The 24,640-nt window shown below is 38.7% G+C and overlaps 1 protein-coding gene across 1 annotated transcript in view; it reads right to left on the bottom strand.

The window, feature by feature from the left end:
• The window catches only part of PREX2 (phosphatidylinositol-3,4,5-trisphosphate dependent Rac exchange factor 2), a 287,857-nt gene that overhangs the window by 16,974 nt on the left and 246,243 nt on the right, over positions 1-24,640 (bottom strand). Inside the window, exon 38 of the mRNA XM_008000802.3 lies at positions 2,627-2,729. Within this exon, the coding sequence (XP_007998993.2) occupies positions 2,627-2,729 (103 nt within the window). The remainder of the gene's footprint in view (positions 1-2,626; positions 2,730-24,640) is intronic.

Here is a 24,640-nt window from a genome sequence, read left to right as displayed (position 1 = left end):
ACTGCAAGCCTTTTATTAATCAAATCAGCTAGTTACATAAAGTGATGCCTAAGGTTGTTATAATCATTAGTAAAACAACGTGAAAGACATAGTACCCTTCTCTTCTGTCTTTTATCTTTTCTTCAAACTCATGCAGTGAGTTAAAATAACAACTCTATGAAAAGTATATACCCAAAATCTGTAGAGGAAAACAATACTGAGATTGTAAATAAGAACAATAAATCATGCCAAAAAGCTTCTTATTCTCAAAAAAACTAAAAAATCTTAGTTTTTTCATTATATTATTCATTTATATATTGTAAAACTGTAATAGATACTAAATATTATTCTTTAACATATCATAATACAAATTTGATAATGCAATAATGCAAATACTTCAATATATACTGAAATGACAAGTATCTAACCACTTGGTCTCTAAGCAGCTGAGTCTAAATGGCTAAGTAACTGTCCCTGAAGTTGAAAGGTAAAAAGGAGAGAAAATCCAAGCTGGACCTTTCATTCAGACTTGTATTCTAACTGCTCAAATCATAAGTAGGTAAGAGTTGGCTTGTGGATTGGACCTCAGCCACAAATCTCACTGTCTGCTACTGCTGAACACTGGAAGGAGAATCGGCGACAGGAGGACTTTTGAAGAAATCTCTGGGGTCACCAGTCTGCCCAGTTTCCTTAAAAGAGGGTCCCAGGCTCTATGATCTTTCACAAAGAAGTTAAACCTTATTTCTTTGCCTCTCATAGCCATTGGGATGTCACAACTTGGGGCAGAGGAACAAATAACAATGGAAGAAAGCTACCTACTCCAAATGTATTCAGTTTTTAAAAAAATTCAGGGGAAGAACAAGTGATATATACTGACAAAATAGTGAGGTTTATATATCAACAGGAATTTTATAAGGAATCCCATGACTTTTAAAATTATACTATACTTACCTACAACAATATAATAATACTATATAAATATAATTTACATTGCATTTTAAAGAGCTTTACACCAGTTAAGTGAGTCATTGGGGCCTACATAATATCAATATTACTTTATCTCTATTTTCTCTATTTCCATTTTTAGTTTTAAAAAGTGAAAGTATTCGATATGATTATGACTATTCAAATCTATAAGGTAGAAATGGATATGTCACCAACTCATAACTACCTCCTTAGTGGAATATTCTAAAAGAAAGTAAATTCCAGTTTCTTTTGCTTGTCACAAGCTATAATTTTGAGATGGCCCTTCCCAAGTCTTCCCACAAACCTACTCTAATAAGCAACATGATCAAACAGAAAGGTGATTAATTTCTTTCTGTATTTCTTAGCAACTTAAATCTCAACTGTGGTATGAATAATCATAAGTTTACCTGGATCTACTTTTTGAAACATAATTTGTATATATATCCAAAAAGCCTTTTCTAAACCTTCTGGCAAATCACATCTGTGTTTACCCTTTCCAGCTGGCCCACAGTACGTCACGTGCTTCTTGGTTCTAACCTTTACTTAACAAATCTCTCTTGGACCTTCTAAGATCTTGGTTTTCAATCGTCAGCTCCTGAGCCCTAAGCAGAAGTACCAACGTATATGTTCTCCCTGTGCCTGATCTCTGCATTGAAGACACCAGCTTGATGTTGGCCTCTTCAGTTGATTTTTTCATGGGCTTTGTTGGCATTCTGCAATATAGTCTTGGGAGCAAGCCCAGAGGGATTTATATGTCTGCCTGAGAGTTAGACACTAAGCTTCCAATTAACAAAGTAGTCATAATTACAAAGCATATCTTAAAAACTAAATCACTCACTGTCACTGGGCAACTCAAACCAAGTCAGCAAGTGGAGAAATTTGTTAAATCAATTTCTTGTGGTTGCTCAAAGAAAATGTGGTAGAATAACATATAAAATTTGTGTCTTTTGATTTGTCTTTCTGTAGGTTAAGTATCTTTTCTGCTACATTAAGCACATTTTCATAATTAGTAAATTGGAGCTTAGTGCATTTTTAAAAATAACTTTAAGAGTTAAAAGCTAAACCACCACACTTAGAATACTATTGGGCTACTGTATAGAATAAAGTTCATTCTATTTATAAGAGAGTATATTCTCTCCTGTAAGTACTCCAATGACCCGAAGACAGTCCAAAGACTGCTATTTATCCCCTAAAGGAAAATTCGAGGTAAGTGCTTTATCCTTGGATTAATGTACACGCTGAGTATGGCATGAAAGTTCCTTGGCAGTCACCAGGAGCCAGCAGGACCCTCAATTCTTTCCTCTTCTTCCTTGCCCCTGTCCCTCTCCACCTCAAGCTTTACCACTAACAATTGCCAAAAAATGCCATATGTCCTTTTACTTGTTCCTTACATAAACGCCAAATTCACTGCTACTTTATTCCACTTAGTCACGTCCCTTTCTGCCTGCAGATTACTGCATAGACATCCCTTTTTCCAGAGTTCTCTAAGATTCTTGCAGAACCTCAGACTGGTGCCTGCGGCATCTTCTCCCTGGGAGCATTTCTCATTCATGAGTTACCTCTGAGCCTAGTAAACTGTACATCACATCCAGGCACCTGTCAGACCCCTGATAAATGAACAAAGGAATCTTCAAGTCCAGGGCCTACAAAACAACTCTTCTCAAGTCTCCATGAGACCTACCTGCTTCCGCATCACATCTGTAGCCTGCATGATGTAGCGAGGTGGCAGTCCGTGGCTTCTGGCCAAAATGATGGCTTGCTCCAGCGTCACGCTCAGGGTGCACCTGGGGGCCAAGGCAAGGGCAAGTCAGACCCCATGGTTCCTGATACACCCTTTGAGATGATGTGGATTACTCATTGCAAAATCAGAAGGCACCAGCCAAAATAAAAGTGGCTAGACAATGAACCGCTGATTTTTCTACATAGAACACCAGTTTAAAAATAGATTATAAAGGTACGCTACTGGGGTCAGAAATTAAGTATTTAAATTTAAAACAAACCCATGATGAACTATGTTTATAAGAGCACTTACCTACAGAAAATTAAATAACCAGAATTAGAACAAGTTTTATTACTATTATTCTTTAATGATATTTCATGTAATTTAGAAGAAATGACTAAAGAATATTTATCACTAACTTATAGATATTGATAATTAATAGATTTATAGTGATTTATGCACAAATATTGTAGAAGAATAAACAGCAAAATTACTATTTGAGGTCAGAATTGATTTTCTTAAATGTGTTTATTGGACCCAATCTAAAAGTGCATTTGTAAAAGTTCCAAAAGGAACTCGTAACTAGTTATATAGAAATGTGATACCCAGAGTAGCCCTGAGAGAAGTGTTCTAACCAGCCTTTAGTGACTGGTGAGTCTTTGTTCTTTTCCTTCTTTTCCTTCTCTCTCTCTCTCTCTTTTTTTTTTTTTTTTTTTGAGACGGAGTCTCGCTCTGTCACCAGGCTGGAGTGCAGTGGCGCACTCTCAGCTCACTGCAACCTCTGCCTCCAAGGTTCAAGCGATTCTCCTGCCTCAGTCTCCCAACAAGCTGGGATTACAGGTGCACACCACCGCACCCAGCTAATTTTGTGTTTTTGGTAGATACGGGGTTTCACCATGTTGGCCAGGATGGACTCCCAAAGTGCTGGGATTACAGGCGTGAACCACTGTGCCTAGCTGTTCTTTTCCTTCTCTTTAAGGCATTCTTTTATGTCCTTCCACATTGATCTCTACAGTACCCCTTAAAGCCTATGTTTATTTGTTAACATTTTCAGGTGCTGGTCTCTGAATTGTTCTTTTAAGAGTATCTTTTGCATGCATTTCATAAAAATTGTCAATTTTAGATGCTTCTTCTAAAATTGTATTAATGGATTTTGTTTTACTTGTGTTTTTTTTTTAACATATTCATATTTTAATTAGCCTTTTCCTTATTTTTGCATTTACCTCCCTGTAGTTTGTCATTTTATTTGTGTATTTTCCTAGATCTGTCTAGTATTTTTCCCTGCAAATAAAAGTAAGTTCTACAGTGCAATTGTTTCTATGGGAGAAATATCTAACTCATTGGTTATGAGGCTGCAACACGGAAGTTCTTGGTTATGAGGCTCTAACACAGAAGTCCAATGCATTTGGTAGGTTTTGACACTGATAATTAAGAAAAAGAGGAGACAGGGATTTAAAACATTACTGTTGTAATATTAGAACCTCACAAAGTGCAACTGTGTGATTACACATAACTGCATTCTAAGGAGAAATATGTAAGTTCCATTGGCTGTTAAATGACTCAAGAGGCAGCTTTCTTATTATCATTGCAGAGAATTCATTATTATTATTAACACATGCCCAGGTGGGCTAAAGTTTCATTATTAAGTTCTAGTTGTACATGATGTTCACAAACTTTCAGTGTGTGAGACTGATAACAATGCATATTGTTTTACATGTACACGTGAGCTGCAGAACAGTCTATGCCAATGAAGGCCAAGCAGTATAACTAATAGTTCATGTTTAAAAAATCAGTTTTCTGCCGGGCACAGTGGCTCATGCCTGTAATCACAGCACTTTGGAAGGCTGAGGCAGGTGGATCACGAGGTCAGAAGATTGAGATCATCATGGCTAACATGGTGAAACCCCGTGTCTACTAAAAATACAAAAAATTAGCTGGGCATGGTGGCGGGTGCCTGTAGTCCCCGCTACTCAGGAGGCTAAGGCAGGAGAATGGCATGAACCCGGGAGGCGGAGCTTGCAGTGAGCTGAGATGGCGCCACTGCACTCCAGCCTGGGCGACAGAGCGAGACTCCGTCTCAAAACAAAAGAAAAAAAAAATTAGTTTTCTACAAAGCATTTAATTGCCAGTTCACTCAACAGAGCGTAACCTTTTTCTCCTCCTTAAGGTCTCCTCCACTCCAATTTTAAATGTTTATTGATCCTAACATTTTAATCAATAATGCTCATTACACCAGCTGAAGGAAGCCAAGGGGAGGAAAAAAAATCTTTATCTTTTTCTAGTCATGCTGAAATATGTCTGTGCTTTACTGATAAAGTACAGTTTGCTCTATTTCTCGTGTACTCACTTATAAACAAGACCTACACACTGTGAAGGGTTTTTAATAGACAGTCAACGATTATTATTCATTTTCTTAATCCTTTTACACTGATTTCTTTCTCCCTACCTCAAGTTGTAGTAAGCAGCAGTACAGCAGCAAATTACCCGCCAGAGATTTTAAAAGATTTTACTGCAATCAGGAAGTGAATGTGCCCAGGAACATGCTCTTTGAAAGGACACCTCAAAGTGTGACTTGCAATCAATCACATATCACCTAAGAGAAAAATCTACCTTCAAATGGATATGTATATTCTCTTTCCCCAGCATTTCAAAAACAGAGGGTTGCACCTCTATTTGTCTTTTCGTGCTAACCATTATGTGTCTTCCAATTAGGCCCCAAAATTAATTTGAAATGTTAAAAAAGTAAAAAGTGTTAAAAAGAGGCAGTCACATAAAGGTGGGAAATATTGCCTGTAATTTGAATCCTGGTTGATGGGTCCAATCAAGGCCTTGTATTTCCACTCACAGCATCACAGAATTCCATTTTCCTAAACTAAGCATGCGAAAGAAAGCCTTTCAGGAAGGCCGCCACTTTTCTGTCAGTATACCATTATTTGCCCAGTAGCTTTTCATCTTCTCCCAACTGTCTCAATTTGAATGTCAAGTGGAAAAAATCAGCATCTGCAAGAAACATTCCAATGTTGGCATTCTCTGATGGACTCCAGGTCCAGAAGGTGGCACACCATTTTTCAGTGGTACATAAATATATACTCAGAGGCAGGTTTACAAGAGCTCATTTGATTTTATAGGCACTTTCTAATGACCAGAGAGACTGATATGCTAGCCCTGAGCAAGAGAAAGAAAGGAGCATATTAAAGGCCAGGAACCCTCATTCAATACGAGGTTTCTCTTTTTTTGGAGATAGGGTCTCACTCCGTTGCCCAGGCTGGAATGCAGTGGCGCCATCTCAGCTTACTGCAGTTTCAATTTCCTGGGCTCGGGTGATCCTCCCTCCTCAGCCTTCCAAGTAGCTGGGACTACAGGAATATACCATCACATCCAGTCAACTTTTGTATTTTTTGTGGAGATGAGTTTTCACTGTTTTGCCCAGATTTGTCTTGAACTCCTTGTCTCAAGTGATTCACCTGCTTCAGCCTCCCAAAGTACTGGAATTACAGGTGTGAGCCACCATGCCCAGCCCAATACGGGGTTTCTTACCTGATGCCCCAATCTTCTTTCTAACATGAACTCTGTTTTACAATTAAACTAAAATTTGAATGAATCTATATTTTTACCCCACCTGGAAAATATAGGTCTTCAATTTTTCAGCTCCTTCTACTACAACATCACTTTAAAAATATTCACACAATTCTTTCCCTAGAAGCCGCAAAATAATGAAATAAATGCCACAGAGTAGTATTTGTCCTTCATAAAAAGGCAGTTGTAACATAGGCACTGAAAACAGTTTGTCCATAATTTTAGTAAAAAGACATTCCAAGTAATGGCTCTGCTTAGAGTATACATGTGAGGAAGCACATTTGATAGGGTAGCAAAGTTACATAGAAATGTTTAATTTCCCCATAGGAAGTAAAAGGAAAAGGTCAATATATCTGTGCTTATAATTAATAAATCTCCTTGACATATTTTGAACTGAGAACAGATCCCAAACCACTCAGTTATTCAGCACAGTTTTAATATGATAAATGTAACCTACAGTTAATGGGTTCCATTTAATTTGAAGGACACTTTGATTCAGCAATGCTAAGGAAGATGTATTAAAATGTATTTTATTGCATGATTCTTTCTTTCATTTATTAGTTTGCCAAACATTTTTTGACTGTCTACTTTGTACCTACAAATACCATAAGTTGCTGGCAGGAGTGGATTTACTGTGGAGCTACAAAAGCTTGGGTTTCAAGGCCCCTTACTTGTACGAATCCCTTTCCAGGTTCTCCGAGGGGCGTTAGCACTGTGTTCACATAGTCACATACCTTTACAAATGTGCAAAAGCAAAATGTTTTAACTGCAAATGACATAGCTGCTGTCTTCTTTACACCCCAGCTTCCTTCTGTAATGTTGGCTAGTGTCCAATTGGCTGTGGTTACTTTTGAAACCGAGCTGAAGAAAGTTGAGTTGGGCACTTTGGGAGGCCGAGACGGGCGGATCACGAGGTCAGGAGATCGAGATCATCCTGGCTAACCCGGTGAAACCCCGTCTCTACTAAAAAATACAAAAAAACTAGCCGGGCGAGGTGGCGGGTGTCTGTAGTCCCAGCTACTCGGGAGGCTGAGGCAGGAGAATGGCGTAAACTGGGGAGGTGGAGCTTGCAGTGAGCCGAGATCCGGCCACTGCACTCCAGCCTGGGCGGCAGAAAAAAAAAAAAAAAAGAAAGTTGAGTTGGGATGCATTCAGGCTAGATTTGCTGGGACCTATTTATTGGACAATAATTACTTTCATTGATGTTCATTGATGGCTGGGTTATTGTAGTATTCTGTGTAGAAATGGCATCTAGAGTATTCCTACTGCCCATTGTACACAATCACCCAATGCTGGAAAAGAGGTGCAGGACCAGAGGTCATGATGTAATACGCCCATGCCCATATCCTGAGGCCCCCAGGATGGGAAATGTGTATGTTCTGGAGGACAAAAGGGTTGAAACTATACAGCCAGAAACTACCCTGTGGCATATTCTTTCAAATTTATGGTTCATATGCTAAAGAAACTTAAAGACGTTTTCTTTTCTTTTTTTTTTTTTTTGCATTTGACAACAATTTAAAAATACATAGCAATTTATTTGTTCTTATATTCTGAATATTAACTTTCATTCCTATTTTGTTTTGTAATTTTCTAAATTCTTTCTGACTTTATTTTACTTAACTTCAGACCCCCAAATCTCCATTACTCCAGTGTGTAGGAGATGCAACAGTGAACAAAGCCAAGTCCCATCTCTTTTGATGATCAAATTTCAGTGAGAGGACAAAGAAAATAAAGAAGCAAATGTATAATATCAGGTGGGAATGATTTACCCAGAAAAAATAAATTTTGTGGCAGATTAGAAAGTGGAATGGTACTAGAGAAGGGTGTAATGGCAGAGGGAGGTATTGTTTTGGGGAAGATCATTTCAAGGAGAGTAAGTACAAAGGCCCTGAGGTTAATGCCAGTTCAGTCTGCTCATGAACAAGTGTGGAGCTCAATATGCTGGTGCACACAGGGAGAAGGAGATGAGGTTGGGGAAACAGCCTCGGCTCAAACATGCAGAGCCTTGGGCATCAGAGTTTAGGAGTTAGTGGGTTTGGTTACTTCTTTGATTGACATGAAAACATTTCTATATTTACATGATATCAAAGAACAATTTAAGTAAATTACCAAAGTAATTTACTAAGTACCCAACCATAACAGTTTATCAACACTGTATTCAAAGCATCTTCAGTTGCCTTCCAGTGACAACATTTTCAAAGGCAAACTCTTCATCCTCTCCCACTTTCCACTTCATTATCCCAGTATCCTACTTACTGCCCACAACCCACAACTGCTTTCTGCTTTTAGTCAGCTTCTTAGTACCATTGTACAAACCCCTCCCCCAATCCCATGTCCATTTATTCCCTGTCTTTCACTACTTTCAAACTATCTTGGAACCTCTTTCCGAATGCAAAATGGCAGCTGACAACAGAAGGGTTTGAAGACAGTCTTATGGAGCTGTACCCAGGTTACTTCTACTCTCAGCCTGCATCTCCCCTGTGAATTGAGGAAAGCAGGCGTACTGACCTCATAAAGTACAGCAAGAAAGACCTGAAGTGATGAGTGTGATCCCTGCCCATGGTAAGTCTGTGTAGAGGAGCCTTCTCTTTATAGGAGTATATTATTTGGAAAAATTTAAGGAACACAAGTAAATCACAGTTTCTCAAATCTCATCATATTTCCACTATTTAAAAGGTGTCTACTTTATATTTTTATAGTCCTTTTTATCCTAAAGAGGTGCTCACTAAAATAACCCTGGAGTAAATTATGATGTTATAAGATTACAATAATTATATGAAGCTAAAGACAAATGTGTGCCAATATTTCTTTTAAAAACCAAGTTCAGTTGAAGTAGAGTCTACTAGACTATAATTTGGGCATTTGCTGATAAAATTCTTGGTGATTTTTTTTTTCAGGTGTTTGTCCCAGTTGATCTTAGATATCAGATCTTGAGTTTATTTTATATAGCAAACTGCAGAACTAAAGGAAGGTCAGGAAAAGCATGTGAACTAGTCTCCTGTTTCCCAACCCCATTTCTAGATGCCAGAGAAGTGTCTCCCGTCCCCTCCTCAACTAAGTCTCACTGGAGAGACAAAGCTTCGTTTTCTAAATTGGCTTACATGCAAAATATTGTATTTCAACCATTTCTAACTTAGGTTCATTACACTATATTTAGTTCGCTTTTGAAGATATCAGTTCTTACTTAAAGTGGATATTGTTTACATGTTAACCCTCCCTTTTAAGATGACTCATAACATTTCTATAATAAATTAGATAGAAGAGTCTCTCAAAACCTACAGGCCTCCTACATTTGGTCATTTACCACGATTACAGACAAAAACAACCATTTTATTCTAAGATCAGTTCTATATTTCAAAACCTCCAGAAGCCTACTGCCTCATTTAATATTGATTCAAAGTGTACTGAGCAAGGAAGCCAATCTCTCAAGGGCTGAAATGCATTTTACTGAACACATGGGGAGCTGTAACACCCCTTTTGGGTCACACTGTAACTCACAATGAAATGACATGGGAAACCAGAACTATTCGAGGTTTATGGTTCTGAGCTCTGTTTTCCTACTGTGGATTTATTTGCCAGCTCTCAGCATGCTCACTGTCAGAATGCTGATATTTTGCTTGGTAGCTAATCGTTATATTGCTATTTCCTGAGGGCAACCCCAAATGTTTTTATTACTAGTGGAGGAGGGTTACTCAGACCCTAACACAATAAGTAAAACACATGAAAATCTAGGGTGACGATCTCTGAATTTGTAGTCACAACAATTTGCCATAAATCGACGTTATGTAGATGTTGCAGTAAAACAAGTTTTTAAAGTAATTACGAATAGGAAATGTAACCTTTAGTAGGGGATACTTTTTTATTTCCCCACATTTTTAAAATTGAATGTGGGATTAAACATTAATTTGAAAACTTCTATTGTTCTTGATAATGTCACCTACGAAGGTACCACCGAAAACTATCCCGGAAAGAAAAATACACTGAAATTGAGGTTTCAAGATGGCCGAATAGGAACTGCTCCAGTCTGCAGCTCCCATGTGAGCAACCCAGAAGACGGGCGATTTCTCTGCATTTCCAACTGAGGTACTGGGTTCATCTCACAGGGGCTTGCCAGACAGTGGGTGCAGCCCACAGAGCAGGGTAGGGCATCGCCTCACCAGAGAAGCACAAGGGATCAGAGAATTCCCTTTCCTAGCAAAGTGAAGCCATGGCAGATGGTACCTGGAAAATCGGGACACTCCCACCCTAATAGGGTGCTTTTCCAAGACCTTAGCAAACAGCACACTAGGAGATTATATCTGGCGCCTGGCTGGGAGGGTCCTACGCCAATGGAGCCTTGCTCACTGCTAGCACAGCAGTCTGAGATTAAACTGTGAGGTGGTAGTGAGGCTGGGGGAGGGGTGTCTGCCATTGCTGAGGCTTGAGTAGGTAAACAAAGCGGCTGGGAAGCTCCAACTGGGTGGAGCCCACTGCAGCTCAAGGGGCCTGCCTACCTTTGTAGACTCCACCTCTGGGGGCAGGGCATAGCTGAACAAAAGCCAGCAGAAACTTCTGCAGACTAAAATGTCCCTGTCTGACAGCTTTGAAGAGAGTAGTGGTTCTCCCAGCACGGAGTTTGAGATCTGACAACAGACAGACTGCCTCCTCAAGTGGGTCCCTGACCCCTGAGTGACCTAACTGGGAGGCACCTCAGTATAGGGGTGACTGACACTGCATACGGCCGAGTGCCCCTCTGAGACAAAGCTCTCAGAGGAAGGATCAGGCAGCAACATCTGCCATTCTGCAGCTTCCGCTGGAAATATCCAGGCAAACAGCATCTGGAGTGGACCTCTGGCAGACCTGCAGTTGAGGGTCCTGACTGTTAGAAGGAAAACTAACAAGCAGAAAGGACATCCACACCAAAACTCCATCAGTACGTCGTCATCATCAAAGAAGAAAGGTAGATAAAACCACAAAGATGGGGAAAAACCAGGGCAGAGAAGCTCAACATTCTAAAAATCAGAGCAACTCTTCTCCTCCAAAGGAACGCAGCTCCTCGCCAGCAATGGAACAAAGCCGGACGGAGAATGACTTTGACGGGTTGAGAGAAGAAGGCTTCAGATGATCAGTAATAACAAATTTCTCCAAGCTAAAGGAGGATGTTCAAACCCATTGCAAAGAAGCTAAAAACCTTGAAAAGAGATCAGATGAATGGTTAACTAGAATAACCAGTGTAATAACCTTAAATGACCTGATGGAGCTGAAAACTATGGCACGAGAACTACGTGACACATGCACAAGCTTCAGTAGCCAATTTGATCAAGTGAAAGAAAGGGTATCAGTGACTGAAGTTCAAATGAATGAAATAAAGTGAGAAGAGAAGTTTAGAGAAAAAAGAGTAAAAACAAATGAACAAAGCCCCCAAGAAATACGGGACTATGTGAAAGGACCAAATCTAAGTCTGATTGGTGCACCTGAAAGTGATGGGGAGAATGGAACCAAGTTGGAAAACACTCTTCAGGATATTATCTAGGAGAAATTACCCAACCTAGTGAGGCAGGCAAATATTCAAATTCAGGAAATACAGAGAATGCCACAAAGATACTCCTCGAGAAGAGCAACTCCAAGACACATAATTGTCAGATTCACCAAAGTTTAAATAAAGGAAAAAATGTTAAGGGCAGTCAGAGAGAAAGGTTAGGTTACCCACAAAGGGAAGTACATCAGACTAACAGTGAATCTCTCAGCAGAAACTCTACAAGCCAGAAGAGAGTGGGGGCCAATATTCAGTATTCTTAAAGAAAAGAATTTTCAACCCAGAATTTCATATCCAGCCAAACTAAGCTTCATAAGTGAAGCAGAAATAAAATCCTATACAGACAAACAAATGCTGAGAGATTTTGTCACCACCGGGCCTGCCTTACAAGAGCTCCTGAAGGAAGCACTAAACATAGAAAGGAACAACTAGTACCAGTCACTGCAAAAACACCCCGAATTGTAAAGACCATCAATGCTAGGAAGAAACTGCATCAACTAATGACCAAAATAACCAGCTAACATCATAATGACAAAATCAAATTCACACATTACAATATTAACCTTAAATGTAAATGGGCTAAATGCTCCAATTAAAAGACATAGACTGGCAAATTGGATAGAGTCAAGACCCATCAGTGTGCTACATTCAGGAGACCCATCGCATGTGCAGACACACACATAGGCTCAAAATAAAGGGATGGAGGAAGATCTACCAAGCAAATGGAAAACAAAAAAAAGCAGGGGTTGCAATCCTAGTCTCTGATATAACAGACTTTAAACCATCAAAGATCAAAAGAGACAAAGAAGGCCATTACATAATGGTAAAGGATTAATTCAACAAGAAGAACTAACTATCCTAAATATATATGCACCCAATACAGGAGCACCAAGATTCATAAAGCAGATCCTTAGAGACCTACAAAGAGAGACTCCCACACAATAATAATGGGAGACTTTAATTACCCCACTGTCAACATTAGACAGATCAATGAGACAGAAAGTTAACAAAGATATCCAGGAATTGAACTCAGCTCTGCACCAAGTGGACCTAATAGACATCTACAGAACTCTCCATCACAAATCAACAGAATATACATTCTTCACAGCACCACATCACACTTATTCCAAAATTGACCACATAGTTGGAGGTAAAACATTCCTCAGCAAATGTAAAAGAACAGAAATTATAACAAACTGTCTTTCAGACCACAGTGCAATCAAACTAGAACTCAGGATTAAGAAACTCACTCAAAACTGCTCAACTACATGGAAACTGAACAACCTGATCCTGAGTGACTACTGGGTACATAAGGAAATGAAGGCAGAAATAAAGATGTTCTTTGAAACCAATGAGAACAAAGGCACAACATACCAGAATCTCTGGGACACATTTAAAGCAGTGTGTAGAGGGAAATTTATAGCACTAAATGCCCACAAGAGAAAGCAGGAAAGATCAAAAATTGACACCCTAACAACACAATTAAAAGAACTAGAGAAGCGAGAGCAAACACATTCAAAAGCTAGCAGAAGGCAGGAAATAACTAAGATCAGAGCAGAACTGAAGGACATAAAGACGCAAAAAAACCCTCAGAAAATCAATGAATCCAGGAGCTGGTTTTTTGAAAAGATCAACAAAATTGATAGATCACTAGCAAGACCAATAAAGAAGAAAAGAGAGAAGAATCAAATAGACACAATAAAAAATGAAAAAGGGGATATCACCATTGATCCCACAGAAATACAAACTACATCAGAGAATACTATAAACACCTCTACACAAATAAACTAGAAAATCTAGAAGAAATGGATAAATTACTGGACACATACACCCTCCCAAGACTAAACCAGGAAGAAGTTGAATCCCTGAATAGACCAATAACAGGCTCTGAAATTGAGGCAATAATTAATAGCCTACCAACCAAAAAAGTCCAGGACCAGATGGATTCACAGCCAAATTCTACGAGAGGTACAAAGATGAGCTGGTACCATTCCTTCTGAATCTATTCCAATCAATAGAAAAAGAGGGAATCCTCCCTAACTCATTTTATGAGGCCAATATCATCCTGATACCAAAGCCTGGCAGAGACATAACAAAAAAAGAGAATTTTAGACCAATATCCCTGATGAACACCGATGCAAAAATCCTCAATGAAATACTGGCAAACTGGATCCAGCAGCACATCAGAAAGCTTATCCAACATGATCAAGTGGGCTTCATCCCTGGGATGCAAGGCTGGTTCAACATATGCAAATCAATAAATGTAATCCAGCATATAAACAGAAGCAAAGACAAAAACCACATGATTATCCCAATAGATGCAGAAAAGAACTTCGACAAAATTCAACAGCCCTTCATACTGAAAATCTCAATAAACTAGGTATTGATGGTAAGTATCTCAAAATAATAAGAACTATTTATGACAAACCTACAGCTAATATCATACTGAATGTGCAAAAACTAGAAGCATTCCCTTTGAAAACTGGCACAAGACAGGGATGCCCTTTCTCACCACTCCTGTTCAACATAGTGTTGGAAGTCCTGGCCAGGGAAACCAAGCAAGAGAAAGAAATAAAGAGTATTCAATTAGGGAAAGAGGAAGTCAAATTGTCCCTGTTTACAGATGATATGATTGTATATTTAGAAAACCCCATCATCTCAACCCAAAATCTCCTTAAGCTGATAAACAACTTCAGCAAAGTCTCAGGATACAAAATCAATGTGCAAAAATCACAAGCATTCCTAAACACCAATAACAGACAAATAGAGAGCCAAATCATGAGTGAACTCCCATTCACAATTGCTTCAAAGAGAATAAAATACCTAAGAATCCAACTTACAAGAGATGTGAAGGACCTCTTCAAGGAGAACTACAAACCACTGTTCAATGAAATAAAAGAGGACACAAACAAATGGAAGAACATTCTATGCTCATGGATAGGAAGAATCAATATTGTGAAAATGGCCATAATGCCCAAGGTTATTTATAGATTCAATGCCATCCCCATCAAGCTACCAATGACTTTCTTCACAGAATTGGAAAAAACTACTTTAAAGTTCAAATGGAACCAAAAAAGAGCCTGCATTTCCAAGACAATCCCAAGCCAAAAGAACAAAGCTGGAGGCATCATGCTACCAGACCTCAAACTATAACTACAAGGCTACAGTAAACAAAACAGCATGGTACTGGTACCAAAACAGAGATGTAGACCAATGGAACAGAACGGAGCCCTTGGAAATAATGCTGCACATCTACAACCATGATCTTTGACAAACCTGACAAAAAAAATGAAATGGGGAAAGGATCCCCTATTTAATAAATGGTGCTGGGAAAACTGGCTAGCCATATGTAGAAAGCTGAAACTGGATCCCTTCCTTACACCTTATACAAAAATTAATTCAAGATGGATTAAAGACTTAAATGTTAGACCTAAAACCATAAAAACTCTAGAAGAAAACCAAGGCGATACCATTCGGGCCATAGGCATCTCAAGGACTTCATGACTAAAACACCAAAAACAATGGCAACAAATGCCAAAATTGACAAATGGGATCTAATTAAACTAAAGAGCTTCTGCACAGCAAAAGAAACTACCATCAGCGTGAACAGGCAACATACAGAATGGGAGAAAATTTTTACAATCTACTCATCTGACAAAGGGTTAATATTCAAAATCTACAAAGAACTTAAACAAATTTACAAGAAAAAAATCAAACAACCCAATCAAAAAGTGGGCAAAGGATATGAACAGACACTTCTCAAAAGAAGACATTTATGCAGACAACAGACACATGAAAAAATGCTCATCATCACTGGCCATCAGAGAAATGCAAATCAAAACCACAACGAGATACCATCTCACAGCAGTTAGGATGGCGATCATTAAAAAGTCAGGAAACAACAGGTGCTGGAGAGGATGTGGAGAAATGGGAACACTTACACAGTTGGTGGGACAATAAACTAGTTCAACCATTGTGGAAGACAGTGTGGCAATTCCTCAAGGATCTAGAACTAGAAACCATTTGACCCAGCCATCCCATTACTGGGCATATACCCAAAGGATTATAAATCATGCTGCTGTAAAGACACATGCACATGAATGTTTATTGCGGCACTTTTCACAATAGCAAAGACTTGGAATATCCATCAGTGATAGACAGGATTAAGAAAATGTGGCACATATATACCATGGAATACTATGCAGCCATAAAAAAGGATGTGTTCGGCCGAGGTGGGCGGATCACGAGGTCAGGAGATCGAGACCATCCTGGCTAACATGGTGAAACCCCATCTCTACTAAAAAATACAAAAAAAATTAGTTGGGTGTGGTTGCGGGAGCCTGTAGTCCCAGCTACTTGGGAGACTGAGGCAGTAGAATGGTGTGAACCTGGGAGGCGGAGCTTGCAGTGAGCCAAGATTGCACTACTGCACTCCAACCTGGTCGACAGAGCAAGACTCTGTCTCAAAAAAACCCAAACAAACAAACAAAAAAATATCTTGCCAGAGTGGGTGTGGTCAGGATTAAAATTATTGCTTTCCAAAAATCTTTGTTTAGTGATTTATGACTTATTTCATGTCTAGAGTAAGAAATGTTATAAACCTCCAAGTTATGAAATTAAAGTCATCCACTACAAGAGATTAATGCATGTGTGCAGTTCAGTGTGTTAATGTATCCACTACCGCACATTTCATGCCTATTAATTTCACATTTTATACTCTCTCTCAAATGTCTCCTCTCTAGCTGCACTAATATCATCCCCTGCCTAGACTGGTGCAACCTCAGTCTAACCTTTCCTGTCTGGCCTCTTCCCATTGGTCTTCCTCCATAGTGAAGGCGACCTTTTTAAAATGCAGATATAAATACAAACACAGGAATGGCTTCCCATTTCTTCACATGAAATACAAGATCTTCACAATATGGTCCCTGGTTTTCCTCACTTCTATTCCATACTTAAATGATTGTATAGTTTTCTGCAATCATCAACTATCATAGTTCCCATGTTTGTATGATCTTATATGCCCTGGTTGAAGTCACACACAATATCTCTTACCCCACTATCTCACACTCATCTGGAAGGCGTAGGGATTAAGAACATGGGCAAGACAGATAATTTCCTGAGTTGGAGCCTGGCTTTGCTAATAACTCTGTGACCTTGGGCAAGTTACTGAAACTCCTCAAACTCGGTATCCTCCTCTGTAAACTGAATTTAATAATAATATACAACACAGAATGTTGTTTTCAAGATTATATGAAATAATTCATGCCTAATACTTCGTATGAAGTATAGCGTGTCATTTCTTCTCAACAAATGTTCAAAAATTTATTACTATTACCACCACCACCACCACTAGGCTGGACTGGTATCTATATTGACTGTAGCTTTTCTAGACCCTAACATACTTCCTAGGATGCAGTAAGCATTCAATACATACTTATTTTAAAAATTACATGAATTCCTAATGTGTGCTAGTGATATTATATCCATTCCTCTAAAAGACTAGATTTATTTATTTATACTCTGTGTTTTCCACGTATTTGCTCGAGAAGTGTTCACTTATTAAATATATTCTGGGAATTGATAAATGCATTATGGAGACAATAAACATTAGCAAAAAGAAATCACAGATTCTCTTCTAAATGGGATATGATTCTTCTTTCATAATCAGTGCCTTGCATTTCCCTTTCTCTGGATTTTAACGATTGCTCCTACCACATCTGCTGGTTAACAACTCTGTTTGAATTATGGTAATACTTGAAATATATATATATATAAAATAGCATACTGATTAGTCTTATAGTAACTATATTATTAATTATTATGTCTTCAAAATTCCTCATTTATTTGTCAATATTTTCCTAAGTCAGAAGAACACTTTTGAAACCTTGACTATTCAACAGAATTGTCAAAATGACAAGTTATACATTCTTCCTCTCCATTGTAGTTTGAAAAGTATGTATCCTCTCCTTTGGGTCACTTAAAACCCAATCCTTGGACTATCTTTTCCTGTTTTCATTTTCACGATTAAAAAGAACTGACGCTACGTAGTATGGCTGTCTGGCTTCCCAATGTGGCTCCACTGGCAAGACATCAGACTCTAAGAGTAGTGAGGGCAGGCATCCTGGGGTCTCCCGGGCTGGTGCAGCAAAGTGCTTGACACATAGCAGTGCTCCATAGTTTTTTCTTGCTCAACATATAAATGAATGAACAAATAGATGAATAAATGTCTAATTCTTTTTAAATCCTAAACATCTGTCTTCTGCCATATGCTCTTGGGTTTTGATACTAGGAAATAAAACCCTGTCCTTGAATTCAAGGGTAGCTCTTCTGCTGCTCTTGAATGCTTTTTTCAAAGGTGGATTCTAAAAACAAGCTCGAATAGGACCCAACACATTGTGTATTCTATTTCTTACAGATCAGAAAAGATAACTTTTGCATTTTTCATACTCCTCCCCATCATTATCTTGTGACCCATTACTGTGATTTTTAATAGCTCTTACAGGGGTTATCCTATTTTTAGTAGGTACAATCTCATTTAAAACAGATATGCTTCATATTTCTAGCTCTGCAATGAGAAGATGGATTCGCTATCAGAAACACAGATTTACTTGCTGCAGAGATGAGTTCAATTCCTGGATATCCTTGTTAACTTTCTGTCTCGTTGATCTGTCTAACATTGACAGTGGCATGTTGAAGTCTCCCATTATTATTGTGTGGGAGTCTAAGTCTCTTTGTAAGTCTCTAAGGACTTGCTTTATGAATCTGGGTGCTCCTGTATTAGGTGCATATATATTTAGGATAGTTAGCTCTTCCTGTTGAATTGATCCCGTTACCACTATGTAATGGCCTTCTTTGTCTCTTTTGATCTTTAATGGTTTAAAGTCTGTTTTATCAGAGACTAGGATTGCAATCCCTGCTTTTTTTTGTTCTCCATTTGCTTGGTAGATCTTCCTCCATCCCTTTATTTTGAGCCTATGTATGTCTCTGCATGTGAGATGGGTCTCCTGAATACAGCAGACTGATGGGTCTTGACTCTTTTTCCAGTTTGCCAGTCTGTGTCTTTTAATTGGAGCATTTAGTCCATTTACATTTAAGGTTAATATTGTTATGTGTGAACTTGATCCTGCCATTATGATATTAACTGGTTATTTTGCTTGTTAGTTGATGCAGTTTCTTCCTAGCCTCGATGGTCTTTACATTTTGGCATGCAATGGCTGGTACCAGTTGTTCCTTTCCATGTTTAGTGGTTCCTTCAGGGTCTCTTGTAAGGCAGGCCTGGTGGTGACAAAATCTCTAAGCATTTGCTTATCTATAAAGGATTTTATTTCTTCTTCACTTATGAAACTTAGTTTGGCTGGAATATGAAATTCTGGGTTTAAAATTCTTTTCTTTAAAAATGTTGAATATTGGCCCCCACTCTCTCCTGTCTTGTAGAGTTTCTGCCGAGAGATCTGCTGTTAGTCTGATGGGCTTCCCTTTGTGGGTAACCCGACCTTTCTCTCTGCCTGCCCTTAAGATTTTTTCCTTCATTTCAACTTTGGTGAATCTGGCAATTATGTGTCTTGGAGTTGCTCTTCTTGAGGAGTATCTTTGTGGCATTCTCTGTATTTCCCGAATTTGAATGTTGGCCTGCCCTACTAGGTTGGGGAAGTTCTCCTGGATGATATCCTGAAGAGTGTTTTCCAACTTGGTTCCATTTTCCCCCTCACTTTCAGGCACCCCAATCAGACGTAGATTTGGTCTTTTTACATAATCCCATACTTCTTGCAGGCTTTGTTCATTTCTTTTTCTTCTTTTTTCTTTAGATTTCTCTTCTCGCTTCATTTCATTCATTTGATCCTCAATTGCTGATACTCTTTCTTCCAGTTGATCGAGTCGGTTACTGAAGCTTGTGCATTTGTCACTTATTTCTCGTGTCATGGTTTTCATCTTGTCCGTTCGTTTATGGCCCTTTCTGCATTAATTATTCTGGTCTCTGCAGCAAGCAGACCTAATAGACATCTACAGAACTCTCCACCCCAAATCAACAGAATATACATTCTTCTCAGCACCACATCACACTTATTCCAAAATTGACCACATAATTGGAGGTAAAGCACTCCTCAGCAAATGTACAAGAACAGAAATTATAACAAACTGTCTCTCAGACCACAGTGCAATCAAACTAGAACTCAGGACTAAGAAACTCAATCAAAACCGCTCAACTACATGGAAACTGAATAACCTGCTCCTGAATGACTACTGGGTACACAATGACATGAAGGCAGAAATAAAGATGTTCTTTGAAACCAATGAGAACAAAGATACAACATACCAAAATCTCTGGGACACATTTAAAGCAGTGTGTAGAGGGAAATTTATAGCACTAAATGCCCACAAGAGAAAGCTGGAAAGATCTAAAATTGACACTCTAACATCACAATTAAAAGAACTAGAGAAGCAAGAGCAAACACATTCAAAAGCTAGCAGAAGGCAAGAAATAAGTAAGATCAGAGCAGAACTGAAGGAGATAGAGACACAAAAACCCTCCAAAAAATCAATGAATCCAGGAGTTGGTTTTTTGAAAAGATCAACAAAATTGATAGACTGCTAGCAAGACTAATAAAGAAGAAAAGAGAGAAGAATCAAATAGACGCAATAAAAAATGATAAAGGGGATATCACCACTGGCCCCACAGAAATACAAACTACCATCAGAGAATACTATAAACACCTCTATGCAAATAAACTAGAAAATCTAGAAGAAATGGATAATTTCCTGGACACTTACACTCTCCCAAGACTAAACCAGGAAGAAGCAGAATCCCTGAATAGACCAATAGCAGGCTCTGAAATTGAGGCAATAATTAATAGCCTACCAACCAAAAAAAGTCCAGGACCAGATGGATTCATAGCTGAATTCTACCAGAGGTACAAGGAGGAGCTGGTACCATTCCTTCTGAAACTATTTCAATCAATAGAAAAAGAGGGAATCCTCCCTAACTCATTTTATGAGGCCAACATCATCCTGATACCAAAGCCTGGCAGAGACACAACAAAAAAAGAGAATTTTAGACCAATATCCCTGATGAACATCAGTGCAAAAATCCTCAATAAAATACTGGCAAACCGGATCCAGCAGCACATCAAAAAGCTTATCCACCATGATCAAGTGGGCTTCATCCCTGGGATGCAGGGCTGGTTCAACATATGCAAATCAATAAACGTAATCCAGCATATAAACAGAACCAAAGACAAAAACCACATGATTATCTCAATAGATGCAGAAAAGGCCTTTGAAAAAAATTCAACAGCCCTTCATGCTAAAAACTCTCAATAAATTCGGTATTGATGGAACGTATCTCAAAATCATAAGAGCTATTTATGACAAACCCAAAGCCAATATCATACTGAATGGGCAAAAACTGGAAAAATTCCCTTTGAAAACTGGCACAAGACAGGGATGTCCTCTCTCACCACTCCTATTCAACATAGTGTTGGAAGTTCTGGCTAGGGCAATCAGGCAAGAGAAAGAAATCAAGGGTATTCAGTTAGGAAAAGAAGAAGTCAAATTGTCCCTGTTTGCAGATGACATGATTGTATATTTAGAAAACCCCAATGTCTCAGCCCAAAATCTCCTTAAGCTGATAAGAAACTTCAGCAAAGTCTCAGGATATAAAATTAATGTGCAAAAATCACAAGCATTCTTATACACCAGTAACAGACAAACAGAGAGCCAAATCAGGAATGAACTTCCATTCACAATTGCTTCAAAGAGAATAAAACATCTAGGAATCCAACTTACAAGGGATGTAAAGGACCTCTTCAAGGAGAACTACAAACCACTGCTCAGTGAAATAAAAGAGGACATAAACAAATGGAAGAACATACCATGCTCATGGATAGGAAGAATCAATATCATGAAAATGGCCATACTGCCCAAGGTAATTTATAGATTCAATGCCATCTCCATCAAGCTCCCAATGACTTTCTTCACAGAATTGGAAAAAGCTGCTTTAAAGTTCATATGGAACCAAAAAAGAGCCCGCATCTCCAAGACAATCCTAAGTCAAAAGAACAAAGCTGGAGGCATCACGCTACCTGACTTCAAACTATACTACAAGGCTACAGTAACCAAAACAGCATGGTACTGGTACCAAAACAGAGATATAGACCAATGGAACAGAACAGAGTCCTCAGAAATAATACCACACATCTACAGCCATCTGATCTTTGATAAACCTGAGAAAAACAAGAAATGGGGAAAGGATTCCCTATTTCATAAATGGTGCTGGGATAATTGGCTAGCCGTAAGTAGAAAGCTGAAACTGGATCCTTTCCTTACTCCTTATACGAAAATTAATTCAAGATGGATTAGAGACTTAAATGTTAGACCTAATACCATAAAAACTCTAGAAGAAAACCTAGGTAATACCATTCAGGACATAGGCATGGGCAAGGACTTCATGTCTAAAACACCAAAAGCAACGGCAACAAAAGCCAAAATTGACAAATGAGATCTAATTAAACTAAAGAGTTTCTGCACAGCAAAAGAAACTACCATCAGAGTGAACAGGCAAGCTACAGAATGGGAGAAAATTTTTACAATCTACTCATCTGACAAAGGGCTAATATCCAGAACCTACAAAGAACTCAAACAAATTTACAAGAAAAAAACAAACAACCCCATCAAAAAGTGGGCAAAGGATATGAATAGACATTTCTCAAAAGAGGACATTCATACAGCCAACAGACACATGAAAAAATGCTCATCATCACTGGCCATCAGAGAAATGCAAATCAAAACCACAATGAGATACCATCTCACACCAGTTAGAATGGCAATCATTAAAAAGTCAGGAAACAACAGGTGCTGGAGAGGATGTGGAGAAATAGGAACACTTTTACACTGTTGGTGGGATTGTAAACTAGTTCAACCATTATGGAAAACAGTATGGTGATTCCTCAAGGATCTAAAACTAGAAGTGCCATATGACCCAGCCATCCCATTACTGGGTATATACCCAAAGGATTATAAATCATGCTGCTATAAAGACACATGCACACGTATGTTTATTGCAGCACTATTCACAATAGCAAAGACTTGGAATCAACCCAAATGGCCATCAGTGACAGACTGGATTAAGAAAGTGTGGCACATATACACCATGGAATACTATGCAGCCATAAAAAAGGATGAGTTTGTGTCCTTTGTAGGGTCATGGATGAAGCTGGAAACCATCATTCTCAGCAAACTATCACAAGAACAGAAAACCAAACACTGCATGTTCTCACTCATAGGCGGGAACTGAACAATGAGATCACTTGGACTCGGGAGGGGGAACATCACACACCGGGGCCTATCACGGGGAGGGGGGAGGGGGGAGGGATTGCACTGGGAGTGATACGTGATGTAAATGACGAGTTGATGGGTGCAGCACACCAACGTGGCACAGGTATACATATGCAACAAACCTGCACGTTATGCACATGTACCCTAGAACTTAAAGTATAATAATAAAAAATAATAATAAAAAAAAAAACAAGAAAAAAAAAAAAAAAAAAACCCACAGATTTAGACTGAACATTCTGAGTAGTCAGGAATGCTGGAACCTGTACTAGCTGTTTTCACATACACTGCTCTTTTAATCCTCGTTATCTTTGCGAGAAAGAAATCATTATTTCCATTTCACCGATAAGTCCCTGAGAGACGAGGTGATGTAATCACTCACTCCCTTGCACAGCGAGTAAACAACAGGATTCAAAACCCATTTTTGGATTCAAAATCTAGGGCCCTTTCTACTGTACCAAATTCGAATCACGTAGATTAATATATTTAGAGAATTCCAGCTCCCAACATCCATAATTCAACAATCACAAGCTTGGGCTCAGCATTTATATTTTAAATGCATTGTTTTGGTAGGGATCAATTCAGGCGGTCCAAATTACTTCACCGTGAATGTAGACTTCATCATACTCAAATGAGTTCATGATTAAAAAGAAACTAGATTTGAAGCATGCTAAGTAAGCATATTGATTGTAAAGTGATCAAGTAGTAAAAATAAATTGAAGGGAGAATGTGTTCCTTCTTGACTAATGATTTGCATTTTTCTATATAAAATGCACTGTTCTGTGTAAAGTGTGTTCATTCCTGTAATGATCGCATTTATTCTGGCTTCTTGTGAAAAGTCTATTGACAACTAGAATGAAGCACCTGATTGAAGAAACTAATTCTCTAAGGTTGTGCAGTTATAGTTTCCCTGATCCCTTTCATTACCTTCCATGGAGGAAGAATTGTACACCTGAGGACTAACGCAGTCTGTTAAATACTGATCAATCCCCACGTGGCTGCTATGGTTCTACATAGGCAGAGTCTCTGCAGAATACATACGGAAAGGCCTGAAGCTGACCTATTGATCTTCTCACCTTATTCACCCTGAGCAAGGCTTTGGTGACAAGCAAAAATCTTGAGGAAATTGCTACAAGTCAGTGGGAATGTGAAAAACCCAACTTGCTATTATTTTCCTGTAGGACAGAAGCAGCTTTTAAATGAAACACATAAATACTTTTATGTGGAGGAAAAAAAGGACAAACAGACTATTTGTTTCAGCAACAAGTTCTCTTATCCTGCACGCGCGCGTGCGCACACACACACACACACGCCATATACATATATAAAATATTAAATATTGATACTCTCTTTTTAGAAAACTTTGAATGACAGGATAACAACTGCAATTCAAAACCCAGTACTTACTCAGGCAAGTTTTTAGTATAATTTATAGAAATGACTTCCCAATATTTATTGATACTTTCAATATTACTGATCATTTGACTCTTGTCAAAGGGACAGCCCTGGTGAAATCTTCTTGTGACCATACTGGGTTTCTGTGATTCATAGCCCGA

Source organism: Chlorocebus sabaeus, chromosome 8, assembly GCF_047675955.1.
Source record: "Chlorocebus sabaeus isolate Y175 chromosome 8, mChlSab1.0.hap1, whole genome shotgun sequence".
Taxonomy (NCBI): Eukaryota; Metazoa; Chordata; class Mammalia; order Primates; family Cercopithecidae; genus Chlorocebus; species Chlorocebus sabaeus.
Note: the sequence above shows the minus strand (reverse complement) of the source record. Positions and strands in the feature narration are given on the sequence as shown.